This window comes from Centruroides vittatus, unplaced genomic scaffold, assembly GCF_030686945.1.
Source record: "Centruroides vittatus isolate TY-2023 unplaced genomic scaffold, ASM3068694v2 contig_388, whole genome shotgun sequence".
NCBI classification, from domain to species: Eukaryota; Metazoa; Arthropoda; class Arachnida; order Scorpiones; family Buthidae; genus Centruroides; species Centruroides vittatus.
Genome location: NW_027122204.1, coordinates 470,300 through 489,188, shown reverse-complemented (window position 1 = coordinate 489,188; position 18,889 = coordinate 470,300). Strand labels below are relative to the sequence as shown.

At 30.8% G+C, this 18,889-nt stretch overlaps 1 protein-coding gene across 1 annotated transcript in view; it reads left to right on the top strand.

Annotated features, from left to right (window-relative positions):
• Positions 1-18,889, top strand: part of TBC1d7 (TBC1 domain family member 7) — a 39,080-nt gene that overhangs the window by 15,818 nt on the left and 4,373 nt on the right. The window contains exons 4-5 of the mRNA XM_067270901.1: positions 1,982-2,127; positions 15,782-15,911. Coding sequence (XP_067127002.1) covers positions 1,982-2,127; positions 15,782-15,911 — 276 coding nt within the window. The remainder of the gene's footprint in view (positions 1-1,981; positions 2,128-15,781; positions 15,912-18,889) is intronic.

Genomic DNA, 18,889 nt, shown 5'->3' with positions numbered 1-18,889 from the left:
GGGTTACATTTAAAATTTTTGAATTGACTTGGGCTGCATAGAAGAAAAAAAGAAAAAAGTGCAGGTAAATCACAATTATTTATTTACATATGAGTATAAATTAACATAAGATAATTAATTTGACTTCTGTCACTGACATGAATGTAATAAATCTGAAATGTTTTTTTGAATATTAGTCACTGGAAGTTTTAAATTAGCTTTGATGTGAGTCTGTTCGCTAATTTCTTGTTTTACTTTTTACTACATTTTTTTTGAAAGTGTAGAAAATAACAAAAGAATTTTTACTGCATACTTTCTTAAGTTGGGAAGTCGATATATTTATTAATATTTTGTCTGACATGGCCTGCATTAATATTAATGTGGACTGTGGGTTGCTGATCTAGATAGATCAACAAATCAGGCATTTTAAATTATTTATTTATATGAAAAATATTTCAAATAAAAAATAAAATTTTAGACAGTTTTGTTTTTTTACTATATTCAAGGCAAAATATATGGAAACTGTTTTAAAGAATATTGATGCAGAATTAAGTTATATTTATCTTTAAAAAGTTTTAAACTTATATTACATTCAAGTTTATAAAGTTAAATGATTAAAAACTGGAAAAATTTGAAATTAATATATGCTATCAAATAATTTGTAATATATTATAAATTGTCCTATTCTTTGTATATAACTCTGTCCTACTAATTTTGAAATAATTTATTAGTTTTGCCACAAAAATTTTGAACAATAAATGTAGAATAAGACTTATAAACAAGAATTTGAATGAATACATCTTTATGACAAATTTGATATAGATTTTTTCTGAAATTATTACTACTGTATATCTTGGCAGATAAGATGACCTTCAGATAAGACGAGGTATAAATTTTTGTGGAAGTTTTATAGTTTTAGCATATATCTGTCCTATAAGACGACCCCCAAACTATCAATGGCCTATGAATTTAGTTTAGATCAGCGATTATCTGAATAATAACACTGTATAGTGTATATTGAATTATATCCTATTTGTAATTTTTTGAATAAACAAATTTTATTTTTTTCCTTGCTATTGTTGCAAACGTTTGCACTGATTCGGGTAATGACCTTGACTATTCACAAAACCGTCATATGGACTATTCTATTTTGTGGACATACCCTACTCTCTACTAGTAAATAATTACGGTTTGTCTGTTTTTTATAATGGTTTTAATTTATATAAATTTCAATCTAATTTTTTTGTATCTGTCCTATAAGATGACCCTGGATTTTGAGGGCCTTTTTTTATGATTCAACTATTGTCTTATCTGCCGAGATATATGGTAATATAAAAGCTGTCGTGTGTGTGTGTGTGAATTCCTTATAACTCTAAATTTTTGTCCAATCCAGATGAAATTTTGGTTATATTCATTTTATGTTCTAATTGAAAATATAGGCCACTTATTTTGCAGAAATATTAGCTGTAGAATAAACATTTTTTCAATTTCAGATCAGTAATTGCATTTACATTGCAGTGACGTCAGTGATCTCATTTAGTTTGTGCTTGATGATGGAATTTCCCTTAAGTTGCATTTTAAATATTTTGGCAAATGGCATATTTTAAACTTACTTCATTAAATTTAAACTTTAAAAAAAGGATAGCCACATTGTGTCACTTTATAAGCAATTTTTTAAAAAATCTTTCCATTGTGACCATTTGATGTTCTATTATCCAGTTGGAAGTAACAGTCTAATGAGTCCGTTAGCTTCAATCTCTACTTTTTCATAAAAAGTATTCTGTTATGCTTGATGGGGAAATTTCTAGTTTCTATATACTTGCATATAATAATTAGAATGTAGATGCAGATTAAATTAGTGAAAAATAATTTTTATTGCTTAAAAACTAAATATTTAAGATTACAAAGCACATATCATTAGTGTAAAGTAATTAAATTTTCAAACTTAAAATTTAAAAATGATCTATTGTTAAACTTATTAATTTTCAGTTTATTGTCATAGACAGAACGCATGGAAGCTGTTTTAAAGAAAAATGATCCAGAATTATATTCACACTTAGAAAATCTCAAGGTTTTACATAAATTACCAACCAAAATATGGTTTGGTAGATGTTTTGCTGAAATTCTTTCAGAAAGTGCTTTGGAAAGGTAAGTTTATTTAAAATAAAATTTCAGTTATGTTTTTATTTGACTATTATAATCCTTTTATGCATACATATATTGTATACAGTCTTGTATACTTCTGTTTAATAGAATGGCAACAGGTTGGCATACATTAATGACGAAAAATGGATGTGTAGCTATTACAAGGCTCATAATTAATTTTAAACATACAGTGGTGCCTCGTATAATGTACGCCTCGAATAACGGACGCTGCGAACAACAGACTTTCTGTTTGGCCGTTATGTGACTCGAGCAATGGACTGGCTGCGAACAACGGACTTTCCGGCATAATTGGTGACTGCTCCATAGGTGCGCTCTTTAATAGCGGTCGCTCTGCATCTCCGCTACTACGGGAGTGCGTTGCTGTTTGTAGGCATTTAGGAACGACGATGAAAGAAAAAAAGATGGTAGCGCCCACACTATCGATAATATCGTGATGGAGGAATCTATAATTCTAAAATATGAGCTTTTAAAGGGAAAAGAAGGGTCTCAATTGTAAAATTTAACCATAAAATGGATTATTTGTTGAAAGAACATTCAAAATAGCCATGAAAAAAATTTGAATGCCGGCTACCATTCGAAAAAAATTTGTAAAGACACATCACCGCGTGCGCTACTCGCGCTTTCACAATTTCTAAATTTTCGTTCATAAGCCACATAATGGACCGGAAACGAAACTATCTGAGCCATGGAGGACGCCATGTTGCTTTCCACCGTAAACTACTGCTACAAGCGGGCGTTTTTGCCGTTTGACAGTGCGCACTCCCACTGGAATTTAGGAACACGCTCTGCAGGAATTTTTAAACGGATGTCGCTCGCGCAGAGTTATGCGGAGGAATAAAAGAACGCACCCCATGTTCATTTTTTTTAATGATACAGTACGGTTATTTTATGCTGCAGAACAAATTAGATGTTTTAACATGTATTTCTATGGGAAAATGCGTTTCATATAACGGACGTTTTACTTAACGGACGTGCACCTGGAATGGATTAAGTACGTTATATGAGGCACCACTGTACTTTTCTCTGTGATACACTGCTGCCAGTATGTCACAAGTTTGCAAAGTTTATCATTGTAAAACTCAGGAGTTTGTTATTGAATCTATTGGTGCACTGGTCATCAGATTTGAAATGTTTTTCCTTCACATGTACTCTCATCTTTAAAAAGAAGTGGAAGTTACCCTAAATGATATCTGGGCTGTACAGAGGTTATAGGAGCAAGAAAAACCCAATATAATCAATGACAACCGCAGTGGTTCTGCTGACATGCAGCCTAGCAGTATCGTGCTGAAGAAGAGTCCAATTGGGCAAAGAAAAGTTCCTGGGACTTCCTTCTTGATATGATTTTTGGTTTTTTTTAGAATTTCAGTATAATGTCCAGAATTGATTGTGGTCCCTTTTTCTAAAACAATTGCTAACACAATCTCTTAAATATTCTAAAATACAGTAAACATAATCTTTTCCTGATAAAGGTTGTGTTTGAACATTTTTGGCTGTGGTATTTCATAGACTACCTTTTGCTTTCTGGGTCATAGTGTGTGGATCTATATTCCATTTCCAACACAATTTATTCCAAAATGTTTCACTTTCAACTTTAATTCTTTTTAAGAATTTTTGTGAAATTCAGACTGTCAGTCTTCATCTCATCTGAAAACATGCCTGGGATCCAACTGGAGCAAACTTTACAAAATTTAATAATAATGATTGTGGCCTATTTTTCCTTTAGAAATGCTTAATTCATAGGCAGTTCTTTTTATTTTAAGCAATAATTTTTACAGATAATTTCTTCCACTTACTTTTGATGAGCTCATTTGTTGGAGTCACAGGTCACTCTGACTATAGTTTGTCAGCCAAATTACCTTTTCCTACTTCTTTGCCTTTAAATCATAATGTTTTTCCACCCTCTTGTTGATAGTGGTCTCTAGTTTCCAATCTTTGATAAATGTCAATTATGTAACAATTTCTGCTGTAAGAAATTCAATAACAGCTTGCTGCTTGAAGCAAACATTTTGACTGGTTACTATTTTAATTTATACTCAGCTGGAGCATGCCAGATTGAGAACAGGAGGCTACTTAAACTGCCATCTACTGGTTTTAATTGGAAATGATCATTTTTAACTAGATTAACTTCAAAGTAACTAAATTTTTCAGTTTGCTCTCATATATAATCATCTTTAAATCAGCTCAAAAATTACATTTGTAACCCTAACAATGTATTTATTAAAATAAAAATGTTTTCAGGAGAATAATTTAAAACCTTTTATGCCTTTTAATCATAATTCCTGGACCAAAGCCTGGAAATTGCCTTGTATTTTTCTGTCAATGTGACTGGCTATGATTTATCATTGACATTTTTGTATTTTCCCTAACAAAAGTAATAAATTTTGCTGTTGACGTCAAAGAATTATTACTTTTTTAATAATATTATTTAATATTAATATTTTACTCTGCATAACCAATTTTAAAACAGATGAGTTTGGTCTGAAAGTACAGAAAGTCATGAAATAACACTAAGTCACTAATACACTAATTTTCTACACTATTTTAACACTATAATTTTATTAGTTTATTTTCTACACTAATTTAAATTGCACATGCTCTAAGACAAAAACTAATGAATAATATGAACACTTTGGCAATGAATGAATACAACAAAAGACATGCTGTTGTTATCATTTGGAATCTGTAGTAGTTGGCATAGGTTGTATGAACACAACTTAAGACTCATAAAAGATTTTGAAAAGTTTGTCTATTATTAAAACAGATTATAAATAAATAATAATAAATGCAAAAATAAACTCTGAATAAATAAATTAGAGAAATATTTTAATATGGATAATATCTGAAGTTCAGGTATAAGTAAAAAATATATTTATTTATTTATGGTGCAGTTTTTTTTTTACTTTTTTAAAAACTTCTTAAAAAATTAAAAACTTTAAAGGTTAAGACAGAAGATAAGCATTGTTTTTTTTAACTATAACTGCATTTTGTATTGTATTTATAGATTTAAGATAGATTAAGGTCCAATTGTAATTATGTTATATTTATCATTGTATTCCATTCTATTTCGTTAAATTAAATTATATTTGTTATTGTTATAATCAGAGACTGTCAGATAAGGCATGATGTCATTTTATCAGAGAGAAAACAGTACTATGGTTTACAAAATGTTAGCCTTTATTACATTACAATGCATTTCGGGTGCAAATTTTGTTTCACTTGCACCCCTCTTCAGGTAATACATATCTGAATTAGGGAAAACATACAGATGTTACAAAAATATTACAAAAAATACAACATTTAAATGATTTACATTATAACAAACTGACCTCTTTTGCTAAAACATACAATGCTCCACTTTATCAATATTCTACCCTGGAGGCATCGTTCTAACAGCCTTTTGTCTGTTTTCACACTAAATGAAATTAGTTATCTAGACATAACTATAAATCATGGGGAAAAATGTACTTAATATAAAAACATATAAAAAAACTGCAATGTGGATAAAAATCTAAACTATAAATTGTATTATCCTATAACAATTAAAAGAAATAATTTTGTGATAGCATTATATAAGATATGGATCAGAACATCTAAAGTAGAAGATAGAGAAAAACAACAAAGTGAATTTATAAATATATTTTTATTAAACAATTATCCTAGTAGATTATTAAAAAAAAATGGATAATGGAATTTATGAAAAAAGATTTAATGTTAAAAATAAAAAAGATGATAATATACGTCACTCCCTTATATTAAAGCTATATATACGAAAAATATAGAAATGTTTTCAAAAAATATGTAGTAGTACTGGCAGCCAAATTAAAAAATAAAATCAAAAATAATATTAATATTAATAAAATTAAAAACAAAGAAAAACTAGACTAAATAGGAGTTGTATATTAGTTAAAATGTACATGTAATAAACAAGCAATTTACATAGATGAAACAGGAAGACAACTAAGGACTAGAGTAAGAGAACATGAAACAGCAATTAATTTAAAAAATAACCAATCACCATGGACAGATCATTGTAATAAATACGGATGTTTAATTAATAATAATAATGTAAAAATAATTCACAAAGAAAGAGATAAGTATTTATGAAGATTCAAGGAACATTTTGTGATTGTAAGTGCACATAGCACTATTAATCTAAACAATGGGATGGAGATAGATGACGTGTGGGCAGATGTGGTAAGGCCAAAATAGTGCAAAAACAGACAAAAGGCTGTTAAAACGATACCTCCGGGGTAGAATATTGAAAAAGTGGAGTGTTGTATGTTTTATTGGCACCAAATAAGTCAGTTTGTTATAATCAGGGTTCCTACGCACCTGGAAAATCAGGGAAAGTCAGGGATTTTCATTAGTTTCGGAAAAAGTCATGGAATGTCAGGGAATTTGTCAAAAATTGTCAAAAAGTTAGGGAATTTATCGAAAATTGTCAAAAAGTCAGGGAATTTGTCTCCTTAGCTGCTTCGTTTATTTCGTTTGCTGAATATGGCTGACCAAGCATAGCCATCTGCAGGTGGCAAGAAGTAATGTTGCAGTCTTTAATAAGAAAATATACCAGAATCTGAAATGGCTTTTTCACCGTTCTGAAGCCATATAATTTTACAGTTGTGAATTAATAACAGGATAAACTACTATTATGTAATAGTTTTTAATTTTAATAATTCAGCGATTATAAAAAGATAAATTTGTTAATTAGAATAAAAATAACTAATTAAAATTAGTTTACAAACTTTTAAAACTTGAAATCGTAATTTATTAGAATATTCACTTCAAAATAGCTAAATAGATCAGTAAAAATCGGTAATTTAATTGTTTTTCACATTTAAAACATTAGTGTACGACATAAAAAAATTATAAATAGCTACCCGACATTTACAGTAAAATGCTGGCGCTGATTAGTAGTTTTTTACATTTGTTGTTACAATTTTCCTTGAAAGTACTGTACTGCAAGCAGATTTTCCCCCCTCTCCCATTAATTTCTGCAACTTCGATACATAGTTTAATAATTAGTTTAACAGAAATGATGTTGGGTAACATAGCCACTGATTTTGGCAAATTTAGGGATCATACCTGTAATAGATATACTGTAGTTATAGTTTTGAAAATCAACTGGATCAGCGTTTCTCAACCTTTTTTGGCCCGCAAACCGATAAAATTTGTGAAAAAAATTTTGTGGACCGGTGGTGTTTTAACAAAAAACTTTACTATATATTAAAGAATTACTACAGAAGTAAATTGTAAAATTATTATTGTCATTTATACATTATAAAATTTTTATTTATTAAATTATCACTATTTTTTTCAATAAGAAAATTTTTAACGCAGAGCGGTAAAAATGCTCTGCGGACCGATCAAGAATCTCCACGGACCGGTGGTTGAGAAACAGTGAACTAGATAATCCAATAGTTTAATTAATGTTAACTTACTTATAATTAATTATAAATTTAAAAAGCTGGTAAATTTTTTAAAAAATTAATCAAATGTATTTTAATTTTTTAGTATCTTAGTGCGAAACAACACCAAAACTATTTTTATAGTTATGTTGCAAAAGAACGAGATTTTATAGTTACGATTCTATGCGCTGAACTTCTATATTTTATTAATGTATAATTGTAATTTCGTTTGATGTTTATTTCTGTATTTATTTTATTTTATTTAAATTCTATAATATTAGTTCATTTAATTAAAATTTGCTATAAAAGTGAGAAAGATGGTTTGTGATATGATTTGCAATAATTATAAGAATTGTAATTAAGGGTTAAAATAAATAAATTTTGTCTGAATTATTAAGAAAATTTTATGAAAAGATGAAATTTAATGCAAAATTAAATAAATAATAAATAAAAATTATTAAAAATAATTATTAAAACTCTGGCTTTACATCGAAACCGAAATCAAAATGGCGGCAATGGAACATTTTTTTTTCTTTTAATGAGTTGCCAGTTCAGCTAATTTAGTGGATTTATGAACAATCTAGCTAAAAAAAACCAAACAGTTCTAATGGAAACAGTATGATTTGAGTATTTTTATTAAAAAATGTCTAGCTGTAAATTTGAATTTTGAGTTGGTTGGCAACACTACTTTTAATTAATAGAATGTTGTACTTAGTATTGTGACAAAACAAGTCTTTACACATTGCTATCTGATCTGGTTCATCTGTCTTTTAATAATATTGTTCGAGGTTTGTGTTTTTCTACATTCTTAAATTATAATGGCACGGAAACAAACGAGGTTTAATCTCCAATGGCTAGATCCAGCTATTCATCCAGAATTCAATTCCTGGTTAGGAACTGTAAAAGATGATGATACAAAAGCATTTTGCTGCATTTGTTGTAAAGTTTTCTCGTTAAGTAATATGGGAAAGCGTGCATTAATATCCCATGCAAATAGTTTTAGTTGCGTTGAAATAAAAAGATTGAAGTCGGAACAAACTTCGCTGGTAAGGTTTTTAACCCCAACAAATTCAAACTCTTCTAATAGTCAACAAAATGTGTGTGAAACAGCTTCTGTTGCGGAAGATAGATTTAAGATCATTAATGAACAGTCTCTCACCAAATCAACATTTCTTAGCAGCACATTGACACCTTTTGTGATAAAAGATGATGTAATAAAAGCAGAGATAACTTGGGCATTGGCAGTTGTAAAGAAAAAGATGTCACTCAATTCGTGCTCTGATATTAAAAACATTTTCAAAAAAATGTTTCCTGACAGTGCTATAGCCACACAGTTTCAATTGGGTCCAGATAAAGCTTCCTATATAATAAATTATGGCCTAGCCCATTATTTCAGAGAAAAATTGATTGATGGTGTTACAAGTTGTGATAATATTACTATCTCTTTTGACAAATCACTAAACAAAGTTGCTCAAAGAACTCAAATGGATCTTGTGATAAAACACTGGGATGAGAGTAAAGATAAGGTTATGACCAGATATTTAAATAGTGTCTTTCTGGATCATAGTACAGCAGATGATCTTCTCTGCATTTCTCAATTGCCTTTCAGACACTCATCTTGATCTAGCAAAAATTCTTCATATCTGTATGGATGGACCAAATGTAAACATAAGTTTTCTGAATAAATTAGAAGATCACATGGAGACACAGAATGTTGGTAAATCATTTGTGAGAATGGGAACATGTGGTTTACATGTAGTCCATGGTGCTGTAAAAGCTGGTTTTAAAGTAGTAGATTGGAATTTGTTACCACTGCTACGGAATTTGTACTATTTGCTAAAAGACTCACCCACTCGGCGTGCTGAATACATTGCTATAAGTGGAAGCAGATTGTTTCCCAAAAAGTTTGGTTCAACAAGGTGGTTGGAGAATGGAGAGTGCTTAGAACGTGCAGCAGAAGTTATTGAATCTGTGAAGACATACATAAACAACAGTACAAAGTTGAAAGACAGCAAGGTGGCTACATTCTTGAGACAGGCACTCAATGACCACTTTATTAAAGTTAAACTTTTATTTTTTCAGTCAATATGTACACAAAGTGAGAGCTTTCTCACCCGATTTCAAAGCAACAAACCTCTTGCACCTTATCTTTATAAAGCAGTTGTTCAATTATTAATGAATCTGATGAGAAAGTTTGTGAAAAATGACAGGGTCACCGACAAGCAGTTTCTAAAAATAGATTTAAATGCTAATGAAAACTTGGTACATCTTAAGAATTTGGATATTGGTTTTGGAGCAAAAAAGGTTTTAAAAGAATTGAAAGTAAGCGATAAAGATATTCTGTGTTTTCTAAGAGATTGTCAAAAAGTGCTGAAAGTGATGACACAAAAGATTATTGAGAAGGGACCTGTCAAGTACAAATGTGTGAAGGCTTTGAGCAGCTTAGACCCAGAAATTATTAAAATGCAATCAAATGTTGGAAAATTGTATTTCAATGCTTTACTGGAGATTCTACATGATACAAACAGGATTGATGAAAGATGTGCTGTCAAAGCAAAAGAACAGTACAATATACTCTGCAATAAAGTATCCATAAAACCCTATTCTACAAAGTTTGAGGACTTCATATCTGAAAGGAGTGATGATGGTGGTCTGAACACATTTTATTGTGAAATTATGAAGGATGATAGGCAACTGCAAGATCTATGGTCTATTATCAAAATTTCTCTTTCTTTCTCACATGGGAATGCAAGTGTTGAGAGTGGTTTTTCAGTTAACAAATCGCTGTTGAGTGAAAATCTTAAGGAAGAAAGTTTAGTTGCTCAATGCTTAGTTTATGATGGGATCCATTTTGCCGGTGGTGTTGATCAAATAAATATAGACCAGAAAATGTTGTTAACAGTCAGAGGATCTAGACAGCTGATATATTGCATCTCTGCAACAGAAAAAAGATATTCAGAAGCAGCAGGCATTGAGGGCTGAAGAAAAAAGAAAACTTACACAACAACTTAAGGATTTAAAACGACACAAGAAAATGTTAAGAAAAGATTATGAAAAGGAAGAAAAAGAGATTGAAATGAAAATAAATACACTTGAGGAGAAAAAGCTAAAACTACATTAATAGTTCTTCTATTTTGTGAATTGTAATTAATTTTTTATTTTCTAATTATCTGTATTTTGAAAAAAAGAGAATTAATACTAAGAAGTTTCTCTGTATTTTGATTGTCCATTTTGTAAAAATAAAAAGATTTTACAATAAATTAGATACATTTGTTAGAGAAGCTATACTGTAAACTTACACCTATCCCTCTTTATTTTAAAATTGTGTAAAAATAGATTGTATATAATGTGGTTGATAAAAGAAAACTAATTCTTTTTTTACATGATCAATTTTTTTGAGGGAAAAAATGCTTTATTTGAAAATTTTTAAATTTAACTTTTTGTTAAAATTATGTTGCTGTTTAAAAAAAGTTACTCTTTTTGTTGAAAGATTGGTTTTAAAATTACGTGTTTCTAAGTCAAGAGTTCATTTTAAGCACAGTACAGTACTATTTGTACTGTATATCAAATACCATTTGTTGATTTTATGCTATCTTGTATTTACTAGATTTACATACAAATAATAATGATAAGTAATGATAAAATAAAAAGCTCATGTTTCATTTGTTGCTTATTTTTTCATTACATTAAAGTTTTGGATTCTATCAAACATTTTTCTACAAGATGTACTGGTATGTACTGTATTTTTTTAACGTGGCAGTCTTTGAAACATATCAACTGTGCAAAAAAGAGGGATAGATATACTCAATCAATGTTCATGGTAAATAAAATGCTGTTTCATTATGTCGATATTCCATACTGTAAGAAATGTGAGGGTCAGGGAATTTGGACAAAGTTGGTCAGGGAAAATCAGGGAAAGTCAGGGAATTCAAAACAAGAATTTGAGTAGGAACCCTGTATAATGTAAATCATTTGAATGTTGTATTTTTTGTAATATTTTTGTAACGTCTGTATGTTTTCCCTAATTTAAATATGTATTACCTGAAAAGGGGTGCAAGTGAAACAAAACTTGCACCCAAAATGCATAAAGGCTAACATTTTGTAAATCTTAGTACTGTTTTGTCTCCGAAAAAATGCAGTTATAGTTCAAAAAACCAATGGTTATCTTCTGTCTTATCCTTTGAAGTTTTTGATTTTTTAAGAAGTTTTTAAAAAAAATCTGTAGTTCATTTAATGTTAGAAGAGCTACTTTAGGTTGAGATGAGTCAAGATAGAACTGTTGCCAATATGGTTCTTAGCATGATGATTGTCATACTTATTTAATGTAAATAAGTGGTAAATAAAGTAATTACCATTAATGTAATTGTTATGTAAAGGATTATTTTGTGTAATCCCATGACTAGTGACTTTGTCACATCTCTTTCCAACTATCTGTATTGAGCAGAGACCAAGACCTTTAATCAACTTTTTTATTATCTTTGTTTAACAATGCATTTTACATTGAAAATAAAGAAACTATCAATTCCTACTCAGGCCATAAATTTTAAAAAGTTATACATTAATATCTTTAACAAATTTCACACTTTTACAAAGATATGAATGAAACCTCAGGATACATGAATCAAACAATTGTATCTCACTATCCTGTTTTGCATTTACCACACTTTTTATAGTTTATGACATCATATCATATACCATCAATTTCCATTCCATTATTTAAATTAATACTATTTTTACAATGAGTTATCATGACATGTTCTTTAAATCTTCTTAAATACAGGTTTTCTCCCCTATATAAAATTTTTACATTATTTCTATCAATAATATAGTTACATATAATTGAAAAAGATGTGGTAAAGTTATTTATTGTGGGACTATATGAAAGAATCATTTACATAACATTATATACATTTTCATTTTAACAAGTTTAGTTAATTTTTTTAAGGAATGTAATTGTTGATTGCACTAAAAAAGTTGCACATAGATTACAGTATACAGAGGTAGTAGGAAGTAGGAGTAACCAAGAAGTAGGAGTGTTTAATGAAACTAATTCCTAGTATTGTATGCATGAACCTGACTTGGGACTCACATATACAATACAATAAAATACAATACAATACAATACAAATATAGTATAGAACTCTCATCTGATTTAGAAAGTAAATATTTAGAAAATATTTACTTTCTAAAATATTCTGAAAATATTCTGAAAATATTTAGAAATTTTAAATATGATTGTTGTACTTGGAACAAAATCTAATTATACATAGTAAATTGATGTTGAGTTATTATTATTTGCATTACTTGTAAAATTACAAACTATTTTTAAAATTTAATTTTAAAACAGTTTTAAAACAGAATTTACAAATTTTTCTGTTTGTAAATTGTATTTTTAAATATCCCAGGTTATGACCATCTCGTGATAAAACAAGTTGCATATACGACCATCGTATATTTTTACCCCTACCATGATCCAACTTAGTGTGAGGGCCGGAAGCCCCCTGTTCTCCCCCCTTATATTTCTATGAAATTTAATGTAAAAATTTACTTTATTTAATTATTTATTTAAATAATGATTTTTGCTAAAACGTGTTTTAACCAAGAAGGAAGTGTGGACAGAAACCATCAGATAAGGCATGATGTCATTTGTCCCCCTTTGCATAGCAACTGTTAAAATTATGTTTGAGAGGTCCTAATTTTTATACAGTTTGTTGATAGATAAATTTCTAATCAAAATGTTATATTTATTTGGATGTAAGAGGACCAAAAATATATTAAATTTGCAAATTAAGAAAGGAGAGGATTTCATCCCCCTTTTTGTAAAAGGAAATGAAGTTCCATTTTTAAGATCTTTATCAATGACAAAACTGTTTGACGTCAATTGTCTTACCCCTTTGTTTTACCCCTGTTATGATGTAAATTTGAAAGGTTTTGATTGGGTAAAGCAGAAGAATATTATCGAATTTCGCACCCAAATCGGAGAGTCCAGCCTCAGTCACCGTAGAGAAACAAGGGTTGGTCCTCCCATAGAAATGAGAGTCCGCTATAAGTCCTCGTTGTAGACACATCGAGAAAAGGGGTCTCCAATATAGATCAGGAGCTCATCGATAGTTCCTCATGAAAATAATTATGAATTAAGTCCTAATTTATATAAGTGCCTAATTATTAAGTGGAAGAATCAAAACTTATATTTTGTGTGCCATAGAAACCATCATAGATTCATCAAATCATGAGGTATATGATCATAGATTATTTTGTGAACTCTTTTTCTCGGTTGATAGGAAATAGATTTAAGATAGATTAAGATTCAATTGTAATTATGTTATATTTATCATTGTATTCCATTCTATTTCGTTAAATTAAATTATATTTGTTATTGTTATAATTTGATTCATCTCTGACTCATATTTTAGTAAGTCTTTCCAACTTTACACATCGTCCCTCCCACTCGTTATTCCACGAGATAGTTTTAAATACACATGGTTATCCATGTAAATTAAATGTGATAACCTGGTGTCAGGAGAAAACGTCTTTCAGGGGTTTTTGCGAACTCTTGATAAATAAATATAGTAACTCTAGGAAGCCATCCTGTACAATTTAGAGTAACTGTTTAGAACAGGATCCTGTAAGTGGTATAGTGAATAATTTCCTATTTTCTGTACCCTGGCTAAACTCACATTAGCTATCCCCACCAATACAACATTTTGTCTGTTCTAAGTGTTGCCTCCTGTATAGTTTTTGTGTTGTGTGTCTGGATGTCCAGGCGAAGACCAAAACTGTCTGGATTTTAAGAAATTTGGCAAATCGTCAATAATTATTTTTTTATAAATTAGAACTGCACACCAGGGTTTATATAACAAAAAATTGGACTCATTTGAACCTTTAATCAGTGCATAATATGTTTAATCTTATAAAACAAATGTTTTCCTAACCCCTTCTGGGTTCTTCCTTAGGTAAATCAGCTGGATTGAATCCGAATATGAAAATTATTTAAACAAAATCAAATGATGGAAATTTTGAATGTCCAGACTGTATGCGTATCCATTCACATGACTTATTTAAATATGTTCGAACTTAACCATCAACGTCCAAAATGGTTATCAACGACAAGTCAGAATTCAGAATATATGTGCACGTATATGAGACGTATAATCCATAACACATGCGCATGCATTCCCATATTTTCTTTAAAAATTAAGAGTAGAATGTTAACTCTCCATGTGTAGCAAAGCCTGCCAGGCCATTAAAAGACTAATCTCATCCCTTGAATTAATGCAGGTGGATGTGTTGTAAGCTTTAAAAATCTCCATCTCCTCCAACCGTTTTAGGTGCTCAAGGTGTAGGCTGGTGACTATTAATTTCACTCTTGTGAAGTCCGCCACAATTTCAGGGTCGGTGGCGTAAGTGAAGAGTGAGGTGGCACATCTACCATGTTATATATCAGACCTATGTTCCTTTAACCTGACCCCCATAGAATGTTTTGTTGATCCTATGTATACCATATCTCTATCAAATTGGTTGTCCCTAACAGGGACACTATAGATGCCTGTTAGTCTCTCCACATTGGATCGGTTTTTTCCATTGCATAATGTGTTGAAAAGAGTAGGGCATCTCCTGTACGCAATGCTGACAATACATTTCCTTGCAATAGCAGTGTACAAAGACTTCAAGAGGGGGTTGAAAGTAAGAGGTATCCTCTCAATAGAGGGGGTGGAAAGTAAGAGGTATCCATCTTCTGTTTATTGCTCTTTCTTACCGTTGAAATATTGAAAGGAGCCTGCACCCATCTGTGGCGTTCAGTAATTTTTTGTATGATAATGTGGTAACCATGTGCTTTGGCTATCTCTTCTATATGGTTTAACTCATCTGTGAGTGCCTGTTGCGTAGATGAATGTGAAAACGCTCTTCTAACTAATGCCCGAAAGGCCGCTATCTGATAACGGGCATTAGCATTGGCAAGTTAAAATTTCTTAAATGGAGTAAAAATGGAAAATAGAAGATGACTGGTTAAACTTTAAAATTTGTTTTTACTCCATTTAAAACATTTTAACTTAAATTAGAAATAAAGAGAAAGTAGTATATTAAGATATAATAGTTTTAATCTTTTTTAAGTTTTAAATGTAGTATTATATCTTAAAATTTATAGTTAAGTTTTTAGATAAATAATTATAATTTGATTTAAAAAAATTAATTTTCAATTGTTTCAAAATTGAATTGATACTTTCAATTAGGATATGGGATAAAATTATTGCTGGCTGCTGTAAAGTGTTAGCATTTGTTGGAGCCGCTCTCTTAATGGTTCTTAGACGTCCACTTTTGGGAATACTTCAGGCAGAAGAAGTTCTTGAATTTTTAACGAAGGTAAATTTTTAAATATAATAGATATAATTTACAAACTACAGTATATCTAGCAATAATAGTTGTGGATTTTGAACTCTAATGTAGTATCAAATTTATTGCATAAAATTGTATGCTATTATTACTTTGGATTTAAAAATATAAAATAAATTCTAATATATAATCTCTCTATTCACCGGAACTTGTAATAATAAAAGAAACCCTTCTAACCTTTTTAACCCGGTGTGGTTCTATTTTTAGAATCGCTTCGTTCTATTTACAGATTAGCAAACGTTTTCACAGCCCCTCCTGGGCTCTTCTTCAGGCTTTGTCGAATAGGCCGTTAACATTCGAAAATATTCAATTTAAATTTCTTTCCGGAATATTAGCACGTGCAGCAGCTGGATATTTGTACTGCGCATCTAGATGCGCAGTACAAATATCCAGCTACAAATATCCAAACATCAAATATTCGACAAAGCCTGAAGAAGAGCCCAGGAGGGGCTGTGAAAACGTTTGCTAATCTGTAAATAGAACGAAGCGATTCTAAAAATAGAACCACACCGGGTTAAAAAGGTTAGAAGGGTTTCTTTTATAAATTCTAATGTAGAAAATTTTTTTTATCACATTGATTCTAAAATCTCAATCACAGAATATTTTTTATTCTATTATAATTTTTCTGCTTGTAAATTCATTATTATTATTATTTATATTAATATCTTATCTTAATTTTTAGTAAGCTGTTACAAATTGAGAATGTAGAAAGTACTATTAATACTATGAAGTTATGATATAAACAAAAGAAATACAGATACTATGAATTTTCTGCATAAAAACAAATGGACATGATTAGGAATGAAAAGTTTTGCAAAATAATATGAAAAAATTATTTACATTTTTATTTATGTTGTTTTGATGTATTTTAAAAAATTTTAGTAGTATCACAAAATATAATCAGATAGAAAATTTTAAATTAAGATTTACATCAACAATCTTTTATAATTATAGCATTAAAATTAATCTTTAGATCTATATTTCTAAAAATGTATATAAAGCAGTTTTTATTATCTAGTAAATCATTCTTGTTGCAATATTAGACTTATTCTAGTTTTGCTGTTTTTTATTGAAGCTATTTCATATATAATCTACTTAATATGCTTAATATTCTAATTGAAATTATTAAGAAAATTTAATCTATTTAAAAACAGAAATAATCATTGATCCACTAATTTAGCAAGATTAATTATATACAGGGTGCATAGGAAAGTCCCTTTAACCGGAAAATTCTTGCGAACAGAGAGAGCTACAGCTATGTAAGTGAGGTAACGGTATAGTAAAGCGACTATGCCCAACCTAATGCAAACAACAGCAGCACCCCTAGTGGCAAAATTTGGAAGATAGGCAGTGCAAAACGAAAACAGATAGAGTAAACTTTCCAATTAGAAAGTTTTAGAGCATCAATTAATTAGTACAAAACAACATGTGGTTCACACTGATAAGATAAATTGTCGCCTTTATACCCAAAAATGTCCGAAAGCGATGCACGCCATTTTGTGTAAATGTTTGAAAGGAATAGCCATAGGTATGAAGAAATACGCACAAATTATTGCATAAAATACGTACTTACGTCAATATAGTTTTATAACATCACACGAAAAACAACGGAAAGGCAAACTGTCACACTAATAACAAGTGAATGTCAAGTATGTTCGAAAAGTTTACCATTGCTCACGATACACGCGTGTATTCGTGAGAGTAATTCTGTATGCACATTTTTCAGTATGGAAGGTGTCACACTATTGCAAGCATCTGTAATACGACGACATAGATCCAGCAGACTTGTATGTGGAGTTGCATAAACCTGATCTTTTATGTAACCTCACAGGAAGAAATCCAACAGAGAGGTCCGGCGATTACCGGAGGCCATTCAACACTACCACCATACCTGATAATTTGTTGTCCAAAACAATCTTTGAGAAAGCTTCGCACTCCAGCTGTCTGGTGTGCCAGGGACACCATCATGTTGGAACCACAAGGACTATAATGTGGACAGGGGAATATCATCTACAAAGTGAGGTATGATATCCTGTAATAGTTGGAGGTACCTCTGTCCATTTAATGTGCCTTCGTAGAACACAGGTCCCAGTAAGTGATCGTTCCAGATACTGCACCACATGTTAATGGACCAGCACACTTGGTGTCTGGTGGATAGGTCTCACAAGGGATTTTCCATTGCCCAGTAGTGGATATTGTGTCAGTTTAGTAATCCGGTATGTTGAAACAGTGCCTTGTCCGACCAAAGATTGTTGGACAAAAAATCTGAGTTACCTTTAACATTAATCAACGCCCAGTTGCACCAATCAAATCGATGCTTCTTATCCCATGGCAACAGTGCTTGCTACAGAGTGACCTTGATAGGTCACTCTGTATGGCAAATACTGCATGTTGACCATGCAGTATTTGCCATACTCAGGCCCGTGTTAAGCCACAAGCCATGCTAATATCTCTTGTACTGCTGTGTGGATGGGCTAGTGCATATGCCAAAATACTCTCTGGCGTTACACGCATACCTGCACTCACTGGTCTTTCAGAACACGGACGACTTCTAGTGCTTCCTGTCTCCCTGAGCCATCACACTACATTTGCGATGGTAACCGCACTTGGATGTGGCCCAGCTGGAAAACGAACGGCATACTCCCATGCAGCATGCATTGTGTTTCATTGGCATTTGCTGTAAATTAAGCACCATCTCACAATATTGGAAGTCAGTGAAGCTCTCCATTCTCACACAGCTCCAAAATTCTAACTCCAAACTCCAAGAACAGATTATTTTTAATACACCACTTTCAGATTAATTGATGCTCTAAAACTTTCTAATTGGAAAGTTGCTCTATCTGTTTTCGTTTTTGATTTGCACTGCCTATCTTCCAAATTTTGCCACTAGGGGCGCTGCTGTCATTTGCATTAGGTTGGGCACAGTCACTTTACTATACCTCACATGC